Source organism: Sitophilus oryzae, unplaced genomic scaffold (assembly GCF_002938485.1).
Source record: "Sitophilus oryzae breed Bouriz unplaced genomic scaffold, Soryzae_2.0 scaffold_111_pilon_pilon, whole genome shotgun sequence".
In the NCBI taxonomy this organism is placed as follows: Eukaryota; Metazoa; Arthropoda; class Insecta; order Coleoptera; family Curculionidae; genus Sitophilus; species Sitophilus oryzae.
Window position 1 is genome coordinate 6,064,294 of NW_022145749.1, and position 20,508 is coordinate 6,084,801.

The 20,508-nt window shown below is 32.1% G+C and overlaps 1 protein-coding gene across 1 annotated transcript in view; it reads right to left on the bottom strand.

Annotated features, from left to right (window-relative positions):
* Positions 1-9,406: 9,406 nt before the first annotated feature.
* The window catches only part of LOC115884863 (5-hydroxytryptamine receptor-like), a 192,540-nt gene continuing 181,438 nt past the window's right edge, over positions 9,407-20,508 (bottom strand). Inside the window, exon 4 of the mRNA XM_030903575.1 lies at positions 9,407-10,761. Within this exon, the coding sequence (XP_030759435.1) occupies positions 10,244-10,761 (518 nt within the window). The 3' untranslated portion in view covers positions 9,407-10,243. The remainder of the gene's footprint in view (positions 10,762-20,508) is intronic.

The window sequence follows — 20,508 nt, forward strand, 5'->3', positions numbered from 1 at the left end:
TGAAAATATCTCGGAAAATCTTTGTTTGAGGGGTCTCTCTCTTCAGTCCTGACCCCCATTAGGGAGTGTAGGGTCAGCATAACATCATGGATGATTTAGAATAGTATTTTGAAGAGACATGAATTCTCCATTGAATATCGGAATAATATACTGGGTGTTCCATTTAAAATAAATGAGTAATATGCTTTTAAAGGTGACCAACGTTCAATATTAATTTTGTCTCATTCTGTATAAATTTTTGGATCAATTTTTAATTTGATTTAAAGTACAATAGTTAATTTAACTACATATTAGGCTATACCGGGTAAATTCCAATTTAGGTAGCTTTTATTGTAATTTAAAAATTGTTCTTTATTTCTAGAAAATGTTAAATATGTCAAAAACCTTACATTTTAGCCATATACTTTTCTTATAAAACTCACCTCTATTTTTCTCCCAGAATCCGAAAATTAATTAATATATAGGGTGTTCCATTACAAAAAAAAACAACTTTGATATATAACTTTTTTTGGGGACGCCCTATAGAACTCTCTATATTTTTAAAAAGTGATCTGAATTAACCTACATATGCTCACAAAATTTCATTTCAATACAAACTGTCGTTCTCCTTGGAGCCTCCGCGGCGTATGAGAGGCGCCACCCTGAATATTCTTGTTTCAATTTTTTCTCATATTTTTGTAATACACAAGTTTCTGAAGTTACTTTTTGAAAAGGCGATAATTTTGTTTCCATCTGCATGTTCAAATCTCATTTAAAACTAAGAAACTCTTTTTAAGCTAAATTAAAGATAAGCTTCAAACGCCTTACCTTTGGGAATCGCAACCGTAATATTCCGAGAGAGAATAGCTTTGAATAATAATTTGGAACATATTTTCGCTCTCCCAAATGTAATTGGGGAGATTTTAATTAAGGAATCATATAAAAAGAGTTTTTAAAAAAATTATCTTATTTTATTTATATAGAAATTGTATCACTTTTAAATATCTATTGTGCACACAAATAAATATATATTATACTGCAGCATAAGGATATTTCTGTGGATTGATTTCTCTATTTAAGTACATAGTTTAGTAAGGAAATTAGTGGTCTATTGCTTTCCCTGTATATGATTGTACATCACATTGCATTTTGGTTCTCTAAGAATTATGCATAGGCAATATCTCAAATAAACTTTTATATTACACAACATTTATTGCATATCGATACTTTTTTTGTCGGTTTGTATATTAAACAATATTGTATTAAGCATTCTAATTTAACATTTGATTGGTAATTACATAATTAATTGTATCACAGAAAACAGGCATTTCTAAAATACCCACAGGTAGGATTATTTGGTACCCTAATGATGTAGTTTTATAAAAACTGATGCCTAATTTTAAGTCACTATTTTTATTGTAATTAAAAAGAGTAATATCGATCTTTAAATTACATTCATTTACACTATGATATCAAAGGTTGAAATTTTTGTTTTGTTACAAGAAAATTATAGAAGTACTAGTTCTATAAAAATATTTACACTTAAAAAGGTTATTGGACAAAATAATTATACTCAAGATTTAGGTATTTTCATTATAACTTTAATCAGTAGTACCTTATTTCACATTTTTGTGCTGTCATTCTTTTTGTGTGTAAATATTTTGCGTTATAATAATAAAAATAATAAAGGTATCAACCACACATATTACAAAGCTATATAAACATATTAGATTATAATCTTATTCATACTTTCGGGGAAGTTAGCAACTCATTGAAAGCAGGAATTATAAAATAGGATCCTGCTTGGGCTTCAAATACCAACCCAGCCACACCTACCAATTTTGAGCTATAGTTACTTTTATTTTGGTTGCTAACTTCCCAGTTGGCAACACATGAGAAGCAGGATCGCCAAAACTGGTTCCTGCTAGTGCTGCTATACCCTGTTGCATACTGCTCTAAATTTTATCCCAGCAACACTTGCTGTTTTTAAGATACAGCAAGTTTAAACCTGATTGGTGACGTCACACATGGCAACACAATAACAGCAGGATGGCTGAAACAAGTTCCTGCTTTGGCTGCTACCCAACAAGCAAAATTTATTGCTGGAACATTGCCAAAACTTCGCAAAGCAAGGTGTAACATTGCTTTTTTCATTGTAGGGAGGTTTATGCAAGGTTTCAGGGTAGCTTAATCTTCCGCCAAATAACATTGCAGTGCAAGGTTGCATTTCACAATATTATTGAAATGTTGCTAATGTAACGTTCAAGAAAGTACTAAATTGGGATGTATTAGCAATATTATTAAATTTACGTCAAAACAATATTGGTAAAATTATATTATTAATTATAATTAACTGACTTATTGCTAAAATAATATAGCAAGAAATAGATGTTTGCATTAAAAAAACATTTCATTCATCAGACGGAAAATATAAAATTTATTTTTTAATATTTACTTATCAATTAATGAAACAGTTTTTTCTTGCCAACATTAGCAATTTTATGCAATTTTATGTTAACAATAATACATGAGTAATAGGTTATAATCAACAGAAACATTAATGGGTATTAAATTGTAGACTTTCAGATAGGTATAATATACTTTTACTAATATTGTATTGACGAGAAACATAAACAATATTAATAAAAATATGCATATCTCTATATCCATTGACTTAGAAAAAAAAAATGCTCGGTAAATATATCCCTACAAAGAAAGTCGAATTTGTCAAACAAATTGGAAAAAAACAAATAAAAATTAGAAATTTATCACTTACTTGTTTCAAAAAATATCAAAAATACTGTCAAGTACTGAGAACTTACTGATCTTTTCGGCTGCTCATTAAATAAGGAATTACTCAACTCTGACCTCCGAGTCGAATTTCTAAAAAAAATCTTAAAGTTGAATGTCTGAAATAATACAAAATATATAGGTACAGTATAAACATTATTTTATATTTCTTATTCAAAAATACAAAAAGGAAAGTATAACATTAAATGTATGTAGAAGGAAAAGCAAACTTATATTTTAATTGATTTTTTGGATCTTTCATATTTTGTCTTCGCATGTTGAATTGTCTTATTCATGGTTTCAAGTTCCCCTTCGGTAAAGTTTTGAAATCTGTATCCAATCATTTTTAAAGTAGTAAAAATAAAAACAATCAGTTGTAATAAATAAAGCAATGAGAAAGTTACCTTTTGAGACAGTAATCTTTGAGGCCCCTTTATGTCCTTATTTTAAAAATTTCAAATGACTATAACATCATTAAAAAAATATTATTGAGAATAATTAATACTGAATATTATTTGTGATTTTATCATTAGTTTGATATACTCGTATCCTGATTTTATCTACTTCAATTTTCAGTTGGCTAAAAGCTAACCTAAAACATAAAATTTAGCTCAAAAACACACTAAACTAAACAAAATTTTATACTTATTCATGGCTAAGTATTATTAAAACACACATAATAATAAAATTATACTTACATTTACATTCATTAAAATCTCATTCGAAAAGCATAAAATGTGATACCAGAAACGTAAAAAAACAAGTGCGTTAACCTAACCTAACTTCTTATACCGTATGATCGAAAAAAAAGACGTCAGCGATGGCTATGAAAAGAAAATCGCTGTCATTTTATATGGGGAATGTCATCAATATTCATTTCCAAGCCAACTAGACGCCGTTTTTTTTCGATTCTATGGTATATTTGTTATATTATTAATTAATATTTACTTGCGCGGATCTTTCATTTGAATCTTTGTTGCAACGTTGCAGAAAAAACGTTTTAATTACCATTCAAAAACAATGTTTCTGTAGCAAGGTTTCATCAATCACGACACAACGTTTAGAAATCAACATTACAAAGCAAATTGTTTGGTGATTGACTGCAATGTTGCAAATGTAATGTGAGGTTTTTTGCTTGGTGGGTATAATCCTGCCTTATCCTGCTTCAAACCCCATGCCAGCCACTCTTGTCGTAGGGTTAAAATAGAGCGAATCGATTCCTGCTAATCAGTCGCACATTAAGATTAAGAATGATTTTTTTTAACTTGATAAGTTTCAGCATAGGCTGCTATTTTTTGCTTTATTTGCCTAAAATATGTATAAGCTTCCAAGCCATAAATAATTATTCCGAACAGTTGAACCAAATTAGGCAGGTTTACCTCAAATTTTCCAGTTTTCTACTATGAATTTGAATTCATAGTTCTCACAAGTGTGATTGTGTTATTTTGTGTTTTTTTAAGAAACGTAAGAATTTTTGACGGTCAATCTATCCCTATACTCTTATTTTTTACGTTTCGTCATTTCATCAAGCAACAATAAAGCTGTCAACAAACTCTTTTATATCATATAAATTGTGTAATGAGATTATAAGTTGATAGTAAAAGTTTCGTGTAAAATTATTTTCTTCTTTTGAGAGCATTTAAATAAAAGCTTGTTTTTAAAAATATTTTTAAAAGCTTTTATTCACAATGTATGTATTATGTATGGATGTATGTATTTCAAAAACGGCAAGGGTGGCTGGTATAGGGTTTGAAGCAGGATGAAGCAGGATTATAGCAGCGAAAACAGGAACTTGTTTCAGCCATCCCGCTTTTATTGTGTTGCTATGTGTGACGTCACCAATCAGACTTAAACTTGCTGTATCTTAAAAACAGCAATTGTTGCTGGGATGAAATTTAGAGCAGGATGCAACAGGGGTATAGCAGCGGAAGCAGGAACCAGTTTTGGCGATTCTGCTTCTCATGTGTTGCCAACTGGGAAGTTAGCAACCAAAATAAAAGTAACTATAGCTCAAAATTGGTAGGTGTGGCTGGGTTGGTATTTGAAGCCCAAGCAGGATCGTATTTTATAATTCCTGCTTTTTCAGTGAGTTGCTAACTTCCCCGATCTTAATTTTATCCGTAATAATAGTTGTTTAACCTTAATATTTATATTTGGTCAAATTATACAAATTTACAATATTTGATATGAAATTTACATAACCAAATATTAGTTTCTGTTTTAGGAAACTACTATTATTAGTTTATTTTAATTATCCTTACAACTAAAACATAGAGGATATACATTTTAAAATTTTATATAGATATTTGTGCTATAATAATATTCTAGAGACATATTTGATTTTAATATTTCTATCTCTAGAGTTACAGATTCTATCAAGATATTTTAAATACTTTGTACAGAATTAATAATAGAAAGCCCATTCGGCGGAGATTTTTGTTACACTATATACAGTGTTTTTACTTATACATTATACATTTTAAAAAAGTTTTAAGTCCATTGATTGAAGTCTAAGGATTGGTGTTATGTCTATATGTACTTGATTTGTAATTTTATTTAATTTATACTTTTGAATACTTACTTTTCTACATATACATTGTATGGTACAAATTACTTACGATAGTATCGCATCTAAGTATTTATTAGATTCTGGAAAGGAATTCTATATTTTTGAATAAATTTATTAATCCTATTAAGAACTCAAGATAAATATAAATTGGATTAAAATATCAATCAATAAAATTATCGAAATAACGTCAGGGAGTTTTTTAGAACTTAATTCAGCGTTTATTAATCGTTACACACTGCATTTTAAGGCTATTTTAGACAAAATTCAGTCAGAGTTTTTTGAATTGTTGCGTGGAGTGATATATAAAAAAGTTAACAACTCTTTTGCTTTACTTTTCTTCTTAAAACTATCATATTATCTTTGATAACCTTCAGGTCAGTGATATACTAAGTCAGTCCAGTCAATGTCCAGTTATCTAAAAATATAAATATGATTTGAAATAGTACACAATGTATTGTATCTACTTACTACTAAATAAAAAATTGTTACTTGACAAAAATAGGAAAATGTTTTATATTATTATTATTTATTATTTATAAATATTTTTTTAAAGTGTGTCTTTAATGATTTTTAGTCATAAAATATGTGGTTTTGTATAATACAGAGTGCATAATAAAATAGGTGCAAATATTTTCAGGGCTGGTTGATCTCGATAAAAGCATCATATTTTCTCTATACCGTTTTTTTTTCAAATAAGTCCGATATAACTGAGTTATTCAAGTTTGAACATTAAAAAAAAATGATTTATTTTAAAAAAGTTTGAGAGCCACCGAATTTTTTCTGTATTTGCATCCCTTATAGTGTCGTAACTAGTGATGGGAAAAACCGATTAATTTCGATAATCGAGTACTCGAGTATCAAGCGATTGCAATAACCGAGTGATCACTCGAGCGAAATATCGCTCGTATTTAAAAATACGGTTTTTTGTCCGTCGCATATTGTAAGTACTCGTTAACGCCAAGCGCCAAGCAGTACGCTGCGTGCGCAGGGCACATATTCTTTCGGTAATGAACGGCAAGTAGTAAGCGGCGACCGATTCGCTTGATCGCTTGATTTAGTTTATTTCGAAGCATTGTCGATGTACGTTGTAAAATTTTGTCCCTCAGATACGCAACGGATAAATATACCGGGTGCGTCTCAAAAGTGGCTCACCCCTATAACTTTTTTATTTTTTCAGATAAAACAACGAGTTTGGTATGTTAGTATATGACATAAATTAGGATTGATTGACATATTCAAATGTTTTTAATCACTTCCGGTTTCACCGGAAGTGACTACCACTTTTGATTTTTAAATCGCACCCCCGGTATTTTTTTACTTTATTCGGTAGAAAATGACACTCTCAATAGAATGACATATCGCATGTCAACTTTTGACATTTTCGCATATGGTTTATTTGAAATTGTAACATGCGGTTCATAACGACAATTTGGTTCGAAGTACCAAGTGTGTGGTATCAAATTATTCGTAAAAAAATCTTTTTCGAAATATGCTAATGAGCCACCCTCGTTACATTTGAAAAAATTGAGATATGATCAAAAATACGATTTGGGCATCTTTTAACTGCCCAGGGAAAGATACTAAAAACATTAGACGATCAAATCTATTTTTCCAAGGCTCCCTGAAAAATTAGGGTTTTTAACACAACCATGGCACTCTAGATTGAAATTTAAAATACAGTTTGTTTTTAAGCGAATATCTCAAAAGTTGACATATGATACGTCATTCTATTTAGAATGTCATTTTCTATCGAATAAAGTAAAAAAAAATACCGAGGGTGCCATTTAAAAATCAAAAATTGTCATTTCCAGTGAAACAGAAAGTGACAGAAAAAACATACTAACATCTCAGTTTTTTACCTAAAAAATAAAAAAGTAATAGGGGTGAGCCACTTCTGAGACGCACCCTGTATATACGGCGTCGTACAAATTTGCTACCTGCAATGTATGTAGAAAATTCACTCGGCTTTTTATCGAGTATGTCACATTAAAATCGGATTTCAATTTATTTAATTCTAGGATCGCTTGCGTTCGTCGCTTGGTACTCGTCACTTGCATCACTCGTTCATAATCGAGCGACGTCGGTTATTTCAATAATCGAGTACTCGAGCGAATTTTCACTCGAGTTATCCCATCACTAGTCGTAACCATAGAATACTGCCGTAACCAGAGATTAAGAAATTATACCGTGGGAAAATTTGCGATGAACCGCAATATGTTTTAAAAATATTCAGTCGATATCCAGTACGAAAGCCACTGGAAAATTTTTAAAAAATTATTTCTTAACGAAAATGAAAATACGTGTAAAAAAATAATAAAAATAACTTCAGTAGCTCCAGTAGTAGCTGATATTATAAAAAAAATTTTTGCTCAAAACTTTGACATCCTGTATCTCGAAAACAAACCATTTTAAAATACATGTTTATAGGTATAGGTTTTTACTTTAAAGACACTTGAGAAATCACCCGGTGAAATATTTTACACTTATTCTGAAACGCTCTGTATATTTACTGCATTTATAATTACTACAACAGGAAAAAATACCTGCAGAATCGGCAAAGCGCAAATCGATTTCAAAACAACACATTAGTCTACTAGAGGTGAATTTTTGATTTTTTTTTCGAGTTTGAAGAAATATGTATCGAAAATTTATACAAAATAACGTATGATAGAAAAAAAAGGCGTCCAGTTGGCTTGGAAATGTCAGTCCATGGATACATCTACTATTATTTGCTACTGATCCCAGGCATGTTTTTCTATAATCGGACATAATCTCGTATATTAAATTGATATTTTTATAATTGAAAAGAATTAGCTTTATGAACATGTACTCATAATAATATAATGAATAATTGACATTGTTTCTAATATATTTTTTACATGTCAACCGTAATCACAGATACATAGTATGTTATCTGTGCTTTAAAATGAGAGTATTAGAAAAATGTTTAAAAACAAAAAAAAAACAATGCCAAATTGTAATATTTAATATATTTATAATACTTATTTTTACTTTCATTACATGAATTGTATTTAAAGCTAATGATTTTAATGTATTTTTTCCACATATTTGAATGTTATATGAAATATACAGTGTGATCTTGAGTAAAACACAGATTTCGGCATTGTAATGTCTTTATTAAATTTTGTAGCGATGTTTCGAGCCGGTGGTGTATTGTCAATTGATCGTCATTAAGATAAAATATTGAGTGAAATTACCTTTAACCAATGACTAAAGAATACAAAGACTAATAACACCGGAGACCAAATTGTTACCATGCTTAACTAGTATCGACGTATAGTACATATGAAGTACATACATATTTAGAAAAATAATTTTCAATAAAAACAAGACTAAAAAGGTGGAGTATGCTGTTTATTTGCCTAGGAAACGTAACAGCTGGCTTTTTCTTATCGCTGCGGGTTTTACACTTGAAATCTAAACAACTAATCACCATGGTAATAAAGTTTATACAAAGTTCACTACACTCAAACTATTAAAAATAGCTAAAATTGTCGCTGATAACCAGCTGATTACTTATTCATTCCTTCCAATCCCAACCTTCGTTCCATTAGCCAATCCAAACCCAAATCTTCCAAAAAAATGGCGTCTAACATCACAAATTCTACTGCAGCCCGTATATGAACGTTACATGTTCTTGTATTCTTTAGTAATTGCCTTAAACCATTGCAGTACAGAGATTTCAAATGTTATAGTAAAGAACAATCTACCAAACTGAAATGGACTTATTATTTAAACCAGTGACTAAAGAATAGAAGGACTCGTGAATTTGTGATGTTAGACGCCATTTTATGGAGACAACGGATGTGTCACAAGCGACAATTTTAGCGTTTGTGAACTTTGTATGGTGAACAACTTTATTACTATGGTGATTTGTTCAGTTTTCAGGTGTAAAAGCCGCAATAGGAATTACGTTTCATAGATAAATAAACAGTTCACTCTATCTTTTTAGTTTCTTTATCGAATTTCGTAGTGAATTTTCTGATATTATACTATGATATATCCTAAAATATTGTGCATAATAGTCCATACTAGTTTTGTACCTTTTGTAAACGTTTTAATACGTGTTTTTATTGTTATTTTGCATGATACCACCTGAAGAAGCAGCATCCACCATAGGCGTAGACGAAAAATTTATTAAAAATATAAATAGGTACATAAAGATTATTCATAACTAAATAAGTCTAGTAAGCGTAACAATAACTGATAAAATAAATTTTGTAACCGCCCGGAAAAAATTGTGAAAGAATTAAAATTTTATTTAGTTCTGCATTTTTTATATTACCCTCTGATACGGCATGTTTAGAGACAAATGTTAATTTAAACATACATCAATAATTAAGCCACAATCACATCAATGATTCTTTGCATATATTTTAGTAATTAAGACAGTAGATTACGGAAATATTATTAAGACAAGTCGTTGACATTAGAACCAACGCAACGTTTAGAGAAAATTCTGTAAACTTTGTTAGAACCATAGGCGTTACTGTTACAACATTCAAAATCATTTTAAACTTACTATCTAACTATCAAATATTTAAAGAAATTGAAAGTTCGAAATCAGAGTTTTACTTCATATTTTACAGTTGTCTCTGGGTAATAAAATACTGTAATACACCGATTTTGTTTATATTATTGTACAATATAAAGCTAGACTTCAGGGATGACTTTAAGCTCAAGAACAACCCTCTCGTTGCTACTACTACTCTCATAGTCTACAATGGGCGATACGACGTTTCGTGGTCGTTTATCTTCGTATCAGTCACACTTAAACGTGACGTTTTTGGGGCCAGCTGCCACCGCCGGCGCAGCCACTATAGCGGCCAGCCGCGCGGCCACCGGCGGCTCGCTGTCCGAAGGTAAACGACCACTCTGCCGCCATCATGCAAAATGGCCCCTGACGCCAAATCGCCTATTGCGTCTGGCGTAGTTCCTTCCGCAAAGGATCTTCTTGAAAGCATGTCGAAATTCCGGGCTGAATATTGTGTAAATGATGGGATTCAGGGTCGAGTTGAAGTAGCCCAGCCACAGAAAAATCGACACCATGTACTTTTCGAACAGGTTAGCGTTTATGGGCATTATCACAGCCATGATAAAGAACGGTAGCCAGCAGAGCACGAAGGCGCCCGTGATGATGGCCAGCGTTTTGGCCGCTTTTCGCTCTCGTTTCGAGTCAATGCCGTCGCGAGTTTTTCGTTTGACCGGGTGGTACTGAGGCTGGTAGGTGGCGCAAGAGTCGGTGGTGGTGGGCATGTCCGCTTCCAGGCCGTTGGCGAAGGAAGTTTTCTCTGGACTCGAGTTGTTCGAGGAGACGTTGGTGAAAGCTGTGGTGGTGGTGGCTTCCGAAATGGTGGGGAGGGGTCGGCCTATTACCGTCACGACTGCTGCTGCTATTCCTCCTGAAAATATAGTACCTTTATTAAATATTTTACAACTGTAATGGGTCAGCCAAATTTAGCAAAAATGTGTCCTTTCTTAATAATGTTCTAATGCATCAAAAAATCTAAAACACAAGAGAAAATTGGATTCTTAATTAATATATTTAAATGATTCTGCTCTTGTACTAGTTTAGGATAATAAAGAACCTTCATTGTACAGGGTGATATAATACTCCGAATTAGCTCAATATCAAGTTTTCTAAAAAACAGCTTTTTGGACTGACTTGAATAGTAGTCAATTTTCAAATTTTACAGTTTAATTTAGTCTTAACTTTCATGTTGAACCATAAATGTATAATTTTAGCGACTTATAATTATATAATTATATCATACATATAACGAAATCACTACAGAGTCCATGTAGTGAACCCTTTCAGATCGCTGATGATTGGCATCTATATCTGATATCAATTAAACTTTTAGTTACGTAATCGAGTGCGCGTTCTTTCCATTGTTGCCAACCATGCACATATTCGGCGCCGCGCCGTGCTAGCTAGAATTTATTGGGAAGAAAGAATTTATTGGGCATGTTTCATGGCTAATCTTACTGTAGACTTGCCCAATAAATTATTGCTTCTTTTTCATTATAGTCATCACGATAACATCTTTTGTTTATTGTTTTCTCTAGGCCAAGGTGATAGCGGCGAGGTGTTTTTGGAATGCCTCCGCAGCGGTTTTTCGGTGGTAACGCTTGCGAATTGTGAGCTACTTCCTAACCAGGCTGCAAATGGTGCCTTGTGCCTCGTTTGCTTCCCTTTTTCTTTTTTCAGGATCACTAGTTCATCGTTGCTGATTCCTCCCGTATTGATGAAGCCGGAAGGCAGAAACACTGAGTGTCTACGGGTAGTCATGTTTTAGTCATGTTTCATGGCTAATCTTACTGTAGACTTGCCCAATAAATTCTTTTTTCTTTTTTAAATATTTATAACTAATTTACTTTTGTTTCCTAAAATATTTTGAATAAAAGAAAATATATAAAATTGGGCAACGCTGGGCCGGTCAATCACGTGACTAAAAGTTTATTTGGTATGAACTATACATGTTCTTGACTGCTCGGTAAACTAAAAGTATAGCTCCAATCGTATATTGTAGGCCGCTGCTTTAGGCACTCCCTATAAATCCTTTTGGCACTTGACCATTGTCTTCTATGGTTTATCCAATCTAAACCAATCTCCATCAAATAAGGTTTGGTTTGGTTTGGATAAATAGATTGGATAAATCTAAACTACACCAGAAACTAAATATATACGGCGCAAAAATACAACTTTAGTGTAAAATATTCCTCAGTTACCGTATCCATCTGTGAAATTATTTTTCATATTTGGGCTATCATTGTCATATGGCATATTTTGCAAAAATGTTTGGAGTGAAAATCTTGAATAGAAAAACTGACATGGAGCTTCTTCGGAAAAAGGTTTTACACTGAATACTATGCCAATTTAGTTAAAAATTTAATATAATTCCTACTAACTATTGCAGCTGCTTGATTTTATTTGAATCAACTTAAATAAGATATTGCAGGTATAAAGAACAGTGACGTCAGGTCTGTTTTAAGTAGGTGTAACAGTTTATTATAATTTTTTAGAGGTACATATTATTGTAATGGACCAGTAAAAGAAATGTCAATTTTTTGCTAACATTGACTTGAACGAATATTAAATAACGACACATATAAAAACAATCTAGAGTTAATAAAAATATACAAAAACATAAAGCATTTAATAATATATTTTTTAGCGTCGCATTAAAGTTAGCCCACACTGAATCGACAAAAAATAATTAAATTACATTTTAATTATTTGGTTCTGTAAATATAGAGCTTTAAACCAACTTGGTTTAATTAATTAAAATTAAATAATTAATCTAGCTATATCCTAGAGTATCATTTTTAAAAATGAATGTACACTGTATAAAGTGGAGCTTAATAATTTATGCTTTTTACCTGATACGATATTTTTTACTACCACATTAAAAATATTTTTTGATACTGCCCTGTCTACTAGTTAGGTTACCTCATCAAAAAGAAATGTCATATCCGCAATGAATTTAAAACAAGATATTATATAGATTTATCCTTTGCTTTTCGTTATTTTACCGCCATGTTTATGTTAGATACCTAGTTTAATTTCAAAAATGAAAATTCAGTTTAAACCCAAACATCCACACTGTAAAAAGCAAAACAACTTGACCAGATTGAACGTACGGGGTCTAGAGAACAACAATACCGCCGACGCCCTCCGGGAAGCCATCAAAGAATCACTTCCACCGATAGCTTCAATCTCAATCTTGGAAGCTGAACAAGGCTGGACACAATTAAGGGATGCAATTCATAAAACCAGCGAAGCAGTACTGGGAAAGTCGAACAAAAAGAAACAACCAGACCGGTTTAACGAAAATCAACCGCATATATAGGCTTTGTTGGAACAAAAGCATAGAGCACATCAAGCAGTCACTGCTAATCCGCATAATCCAAGACTGGTAGACAACTTTAAAGCAGCCAACAACACGCTTCGAAGAGAACTGCGCCAAGTAAAAGATAACTGGTGGTCACAAAAAGCGAATCAGATTCAAGAGTACGCCACGCATCACGATTATCGTAAATTCTTCGAGGCTGTAAAAGAAGTATACGGTCCAACTAAGAAGGTAAGCTGCCCAATCATGGCACAAAATGGCGAACTTCTAAAAGAGGAAGAACAAATCAGAAATCGCTGGAAAGAACATTACAGCCATATCCTTAACCAAGAAAACAACCCCAATATGGAAGCACTAAACACAATACCTCAGTATAACAGCCTCGATATATTAGACATCCCAATAACAGAACAGGAAACAGAGACCTCCATAAGACAGCTTAAGAAAAACAAATCGGCTGGCTGTGACAAGATTCTGGTGGAAATCTATAAGTGTGCAAGTAAAGAAATATTGGTCATCTTAAGGCTCTCTTCGATGTCGTATGAGAGAGCGGAGAGGTACCTCAGGACTTTTGCAACGCGAATATAGTGAATATATTTAAGAACAAAGGAATTGCATCAGACTGCGGAAATTACCGGGGAATTTCACTATTGGCTATCGGCGGCAAAATTCTTGCAAAAATAATGTCAAATCGCCTGCACCCATATATAGAAAAAATCCTTCCAGAATCGCACACGGGTTTTCGTTCCAACCGCGGCACCGTCGATTCCATATTTTCCATCTGTCAACTACAGGAAAAAGTAAGAGAGCAGCAGTCTAAACTTTACGTTGCATTCATCAAACAAAAGCCTTCGACTCTGTGAACAGAGATGCGCTTTGGGCAATTATGAAAAAGTTCGGAGTACCCAACAAATTTCTTACAGTGTGTAAAAGCCTCCATAACAACAACATAACAAGTCAAGAGTGTCACATCATGGACCACTGAGCGACGCATTCCTAACAAATACAGGAGTTAGGCAGGGATGTGTCTTAGCGCCTCTCCTATTCAACATATTCATGGCAGCGCTCTCCATTATAGTGGACAGCAAACTGCAGGAGAGAGGATTAGGCATTAGATACAGATACGACGGCGGTCTGTTCAACATAAAAAGACTCAGGGCAAAAGCACGTGTGTGCAAAAGCACAAAAAAAATTCATCACAGAACTTCAATACGCTGACGACTGCGCTCTAGTTGCAAACACGGTACAACAATTACAAGAAATGTTGAACACATATACCTGGACAAAACTAAAATCATGTGCACTCCCCCAGAAAATCATAACAATGCTATAAAAATCGGAGAAGAACTATTGGAATATGTGGCGGAATTCAATTACCTTGGCAGTTTGATTTCGGAAAAGGCCAATATTGACTCTGAAATTCAGCACAAGATTAGTAGCGCCTCAAGAGCATTCTGGAAATTAAAAGACAGGGTTTTCTACAATCATGACTTGAGTACAAAAACAAAACTTGCAGTGTACCGAGCAATTATAATCCGCACATTGTTATATGGGAGTGAAACCTGGGTGCCGTACCGCGCACACATGAACGCATTAAACAAGTTGCAACAGAGATACCTTAGACAACCCTTAAGAATCCGGTGGTTCCACCATGTCTCAAACGTATCGGTCCTTGAAAAAGCTAACTACGAGAGTATTGAAGTAATGGTTACAAAATCCCGCTTAAGATGGGCTGGTCACGTATGCAGAATGCAAGAAAACAGCATACCAAAATCTCTGCATTACGGTGAGCTTGTAGACGGTAAGAGGAGGCCAGGTGGACAACTGAAAAGGTACAAGGACATTTTCCACGAAAACTTAAAGGGGCTTAACATGCAGAATGAGTGGGAAAAAGCAGCTCACAATAGAACTCAATGGAGAAGAATTGTAAACTCAGTTAACAGCGACAAACAAAAAGTAAAGAGGCAACAAAGCAATGAGATTTTTGAATGTCCGGAGTGCGGTAGGCAGATAACATCACGTATCGGGCTTTTCAGTCACAGGAAGGCTCATGAAAGAAAACGTCTTGCGTGACCATCTTCTTTATGTGTGTCGAGTACGTGTCAGCGAGTAGCGGCTGTATGTATGTATGTATGTATGTAGATACCTAGAGGTTTATTGTGCTAGATTATTCCAACTAGGAATTTCAATTGAGGAATTTATTTATTTGTACCATCAAAAAAAAAATATTTTATTCTAGTCGTTAAAAAATGTATAAATACTATATTTTCAATTTTTAGGTTTAACCTTTATATGTGAAAAATTATATTTAATAAACTGATAGGACATAATTTGTAAATGTATGAAACACTTTTTATGTCTCATGTATAAAGTATCTTTTAGAAATTCTCCATTTTCCTTTTTAGGGTTGATTTAATATCCAAAAACAACACATTTATACCAAAATAACCTAACGATATAAAAATATACAAGTACATAAAGCTGTAAGTTATCGAATTCAGAATTGTATATATCGGCGTTAAACATTGAAATTCGTCATTCCCTAAGATGACTAGTCAATTCACGTATTGTTGGTAAACAGCAATATTCAATTGATACATCGTTTAACTGTGGATCTCAGTCGTTCCCCGTGTTGACGGAATATTTCAGCGAAACGCCGTAATAAATTATATTATTACTATAATAATACGTAATAGTTATTTACAGTACAAGTGTGTTTATGAACATGATTACAACAACGAGTGTGAACGATTAGAACGAATTCTAATCACACGTGTTGTAATCATGTATCATGTACAACGTTTTATCTACAACCGAAAAATAAGAAAATGCTGTTTTAATTTTCGTTTATTAGTCGCCCACCTTTAACACCTTTTACTATGACATTTGTCACCTTTTTTTAATTATAATTGTGGGGAATTGTTACCTGCTTCAGACTATAGTTACAAACGTTGTTTATGAAGTAGAGAGCTTTTTTTTCTGAAAAGTCAGTTTGCCCTGTCAAGTAAACGCCAGCACTTTTTGCCCAGAAAAATCATTTTAAAAATTACGATGAGCGATTCCGAAAGTTTCCCTTCAGATGTAGAAGTTGCCACAGTACGTGTCACGGAATCATTATTGCCGGAAAAGTCGCGATCAAAATATAAAAAAAACATACAACCAGTTTTTGACATCCTGACATGGTGAAAAGTAATTTTAGCATATTTTGAAAATCTTGCACGGAAATACAGCGAATCAAGTCTATGGACGTTTGTAAAAAATCTGTTATTATTATTTATAATAATTAGTAGTAGGAATTTGTATCAAAAATTAATATATTTAGATGGTATTCGTAGTTGTTTTTCATTATTATAAAAACTAGTTGTGTTATAGATTCATAAGATCACTAGTTGTGTTATGAATCTCATAACGTAACTGAAATACTAAAAAAATAGTGATGTAAAAACGTTATAACTAAACGGTTGTAGATAAAATTATTTTAAGTTATTGTATTTGACGGTTTTAGGAAATCATTGAACTTAAGACAGAGTTGCTTTTTAGTACATCATAGTAAGGCATTTTCTGTTATTACGATATTTAAGATAAAAAATACGTCGAAAAGTTTCTAATTATTACCATTTTATAAGGAAAATTTATATTATTAAACTGGAGGTACAGGTAGATATTAAATTTGAAACGTAATATACTCGTATTATATTTATTATTATGAAAAACTTTGTGCGTGAAGTATAACCTAAACCTACTAAATAAAATACATACATTTCATAGAAAATTAGGAACTAAAAACCAAAAGCATAACATTGAGTGATAAAATTGTCATAAATCAGTTGAAATATCTCTGTCATTACCGGGAATGCTTGAGATCCACAGTCGAACGATTTACCAATTAAAGAGTTACGTTATTTGTTATCAATACGTGAAACAACTAGGCTTTTCAGGGAACGACGGATTTCAGCACATGACGCCGCGATATAAAAGCAAAAGAGAACCATTTGTATAAAAGCTAAGCCACATTGATTCACAGAAAATTGAGTTACATTTAATATTTTGAATTTTAAAGCTATATAAACAATATTAATTTTGTAATAAAGTTGCATTAAATTAGCTTGGAATTTAGTTATAGCTGCAAGCGCGTTTGGACTGAAACACAATAATTTTTTAATCTAAAAAGCTGTTTAAAGTTAATAATTTATTTTACATTCAAAATATTACCCTTAGTTTCATAAACTCTGGCAACAGCCTTTTTCTGTTTCGTTAAGGCGGCTGGGTCACCTAATAAAATTAAGTGTTTTGAATTAAGTTTAATACCTTGTGCAAATGTAAGAAATATAACATTTATTATAATTTTTAACACAATATGATCGAAAAAGACCGCGTCAGCGATGGCTTTGAAATGAAGATTATTATCACTTTATATGTAATAAAATAATCATCACTGATCGCGTCATTCCCAAGCCAACTGGACGCCATCTTTTTCGATCTACGGTACTACATTAAAAAACTGGGAGTCGCAGCAGCAGCTGATACACTGAGTACTTGAATTTGATTCTTTACTTGGAAATTGTTAAATTGTTATAATTGTAGATTAATAAATAAGTTTAGTAAAGTCATAAATAAAGTTGCTTTTAATGTTTTGTAAATGTAAGACACTATTTCTAAATATAGAAAACGTTTGAACGGGTTAGTTCTAAAAATTGGTATTTTCAAATATTCAAACTTGGTGATATAATTTTTTTGGGCTGTATAATAAGTTTTATTGGCCTCCACTATGGAAGATCTTCAAAAACTTCTAAACAAGATAAATAGTGTGGCAACAGTGCGGGCTGCATAATAATACCTCAAAAACAAAGACCATGGTGATAAGTAGACTAATCCAAAATGTTAACCTCACTCTAAGCGGCGAGATCATTGATCAGGTGATTAGGATTAAGTATCTCGGCTCTGTTGTCAATAACAAATGGGATTAATTTTATTAAAAATCTAGTTCGTTAAATATAGTTTTGATTTTTCTTAGTTTAATTTTTAACTTTTATGTTTAAATATATTATATTCCACATAAAAAAAGTAAAATTAATTAAAAAAAGTAAATTTCCACCAGTCTATTTGATCTCACGTAATTATTTTCAGATATATGCTTTACTGAGTTCGACATATTCATTAGACATAGTAAATATTAATTTTCAGTTGACAAACTATTAATTGTCATTTGGAAACATTGCATTAAAGTTTAGAGATAGTTATGGTACAGCTTTAATTAAATAGATAATAGAAACTTCTGAGAATTCCTGAATGGGTATAATCTGAGTGGATAATATCTATCTAAATTAGATGCACCTTTATCTGTCTAAACAGATTGAAATCAGCCCCTCATGGAACTTTTGTCTATGTTGACATTTGTAAATAGGTCTAAGTTCTGACTAATATTAGGATTATTGAGATTAACTTTAGAGTTATCCCGTGATCAACTTGTGTATAGCGCTAATAATAAATTACAATAAGCTATTAGGTAATATAAAGATGAAACACCTCCACTGGAAAGGTCGGTTATTTATGAAATTGCATATAAAGATCAGGGCCGTACCGAAGGCTACTTTTTTTGGGGGGTGGGGGGAAGAAAGTAAGAATAAACCAACTTGACTTTTTTTTATAAAATAGATACCTATTTAGTATATTATATATAATATAAGTATGGCGAATATTTATTCCTATTATAAAAACAGCATTAAAAATTTTAAAAATGTAATCTACAAAATCTAAAAAATAAACCCAATGCACTGTCTCAAAAAATATAATAATTAAAAAATCAAAATGAAATCCAAAATCATACTTAACCGAAAAATAGAAACAATTAAACAGAAATAGGTATTTGTTCACATACTAACATTAGAAAATAAAATCAATAACAGTTGATAAAAAAACCATTGTGAACCAATTCGTAATATTAATATTAATATCACAATATCAAAATACCACTGGAATTAAAAAAGAAAATTATGTATTTGTACCTACACCTATCCCATAATAAAAAAATAAAAATAGAATATAACTCTTTAATCTTTGACAAGACTAGGTACTTCTTAGGTTTAGGTTCCAAGTAAGAATGATACTTGATTAAATTTACCTACTAATAATATTACTGAGTTTGAACCCTCAGTCAGTGTTATGTCGCGCTCGCTTTTCAGGCTCATTAAGAAATCTAATCGATCATTAGCCATGGTGGTACGTAAAATGTTTTTTACGAATTTTAAAGTGCTAAATTTTCGCTCGTTTGTTGCAACTGAAAACGCAGCGGTATAGATAAGTTGACAAAAAAGAAAACTGTCTTTAAAAACGTATTTTTGCTCGATGGCAATTTTCATTACATCTTCCATGGAAGCAACCTTTTTCTCTATACAAATATCAAAAAATACCTCCAATTTGCCCTGTAAACTAGCTGGATCGGGTTTATTGGAGGGAAATAATAAGATCGCTGCTTCAATATTTTACTGTCCATAACGGCTGTTTTAGAAAATGGGAAAGAAAATATTTTTACGAAAGGTTGTATAATTTTTAGGACTTCAAATATTTTTTTTTTTCAAAAAACTGATGAGGATATCTAAAACTTGAAAGAATTCGTGCCGATAAAATGCGTTTATGTCCATGAGTGCAGCAATTTCATTTTGTTGATCAAACTTTTTTGGAATAACTTTCCGTCGATGGTGCCTTTTAAAATCTTCGTCTGCATTGACATCTAATGATGCCCAAATGTTTTGGAGGCTTCAATTAGATTGTTTACTTCAACGGGATTTGATCTAATGGTTTGCAGGGTATTTTTGACACTATTTATATTAGAGAAGGCATCAATAACATTTAACTTGTCGGATTCTAGGATTTTGGTAACAATTTTCATCTTTAAAAAAACAGTTTTTAAAAACATTAGACAGCAGATAAAATCAAAATTTAACATACGTTTAAATAGACCATATGCTTTTCCTTTAGTACTACTGTCGACATCTTGTAGAGATATCTTCCAAAGTCTTTATAATAATTTCCATTGAAATGTTTTAATTTAAAGTTTCTGCACGAGCAGTCCATCGCGTTTTGGAAAGATTTTTTAAAGAAAGGGAATTTTCTATCTGCTGCCTCGGAATTCGGATACCTATAATATTTTTTAAAGACGTTTGCACGTTTGCATGATAAGACCAATAACCAATTAGAGTAGCGAGTAGCAGCCTACTACCCGCGAGTCCCGGTCAAAACTTTTTTTAATGCAAACTAAATTAAGATTTTTGAATTGAAATTTTTATTTTATTTTTT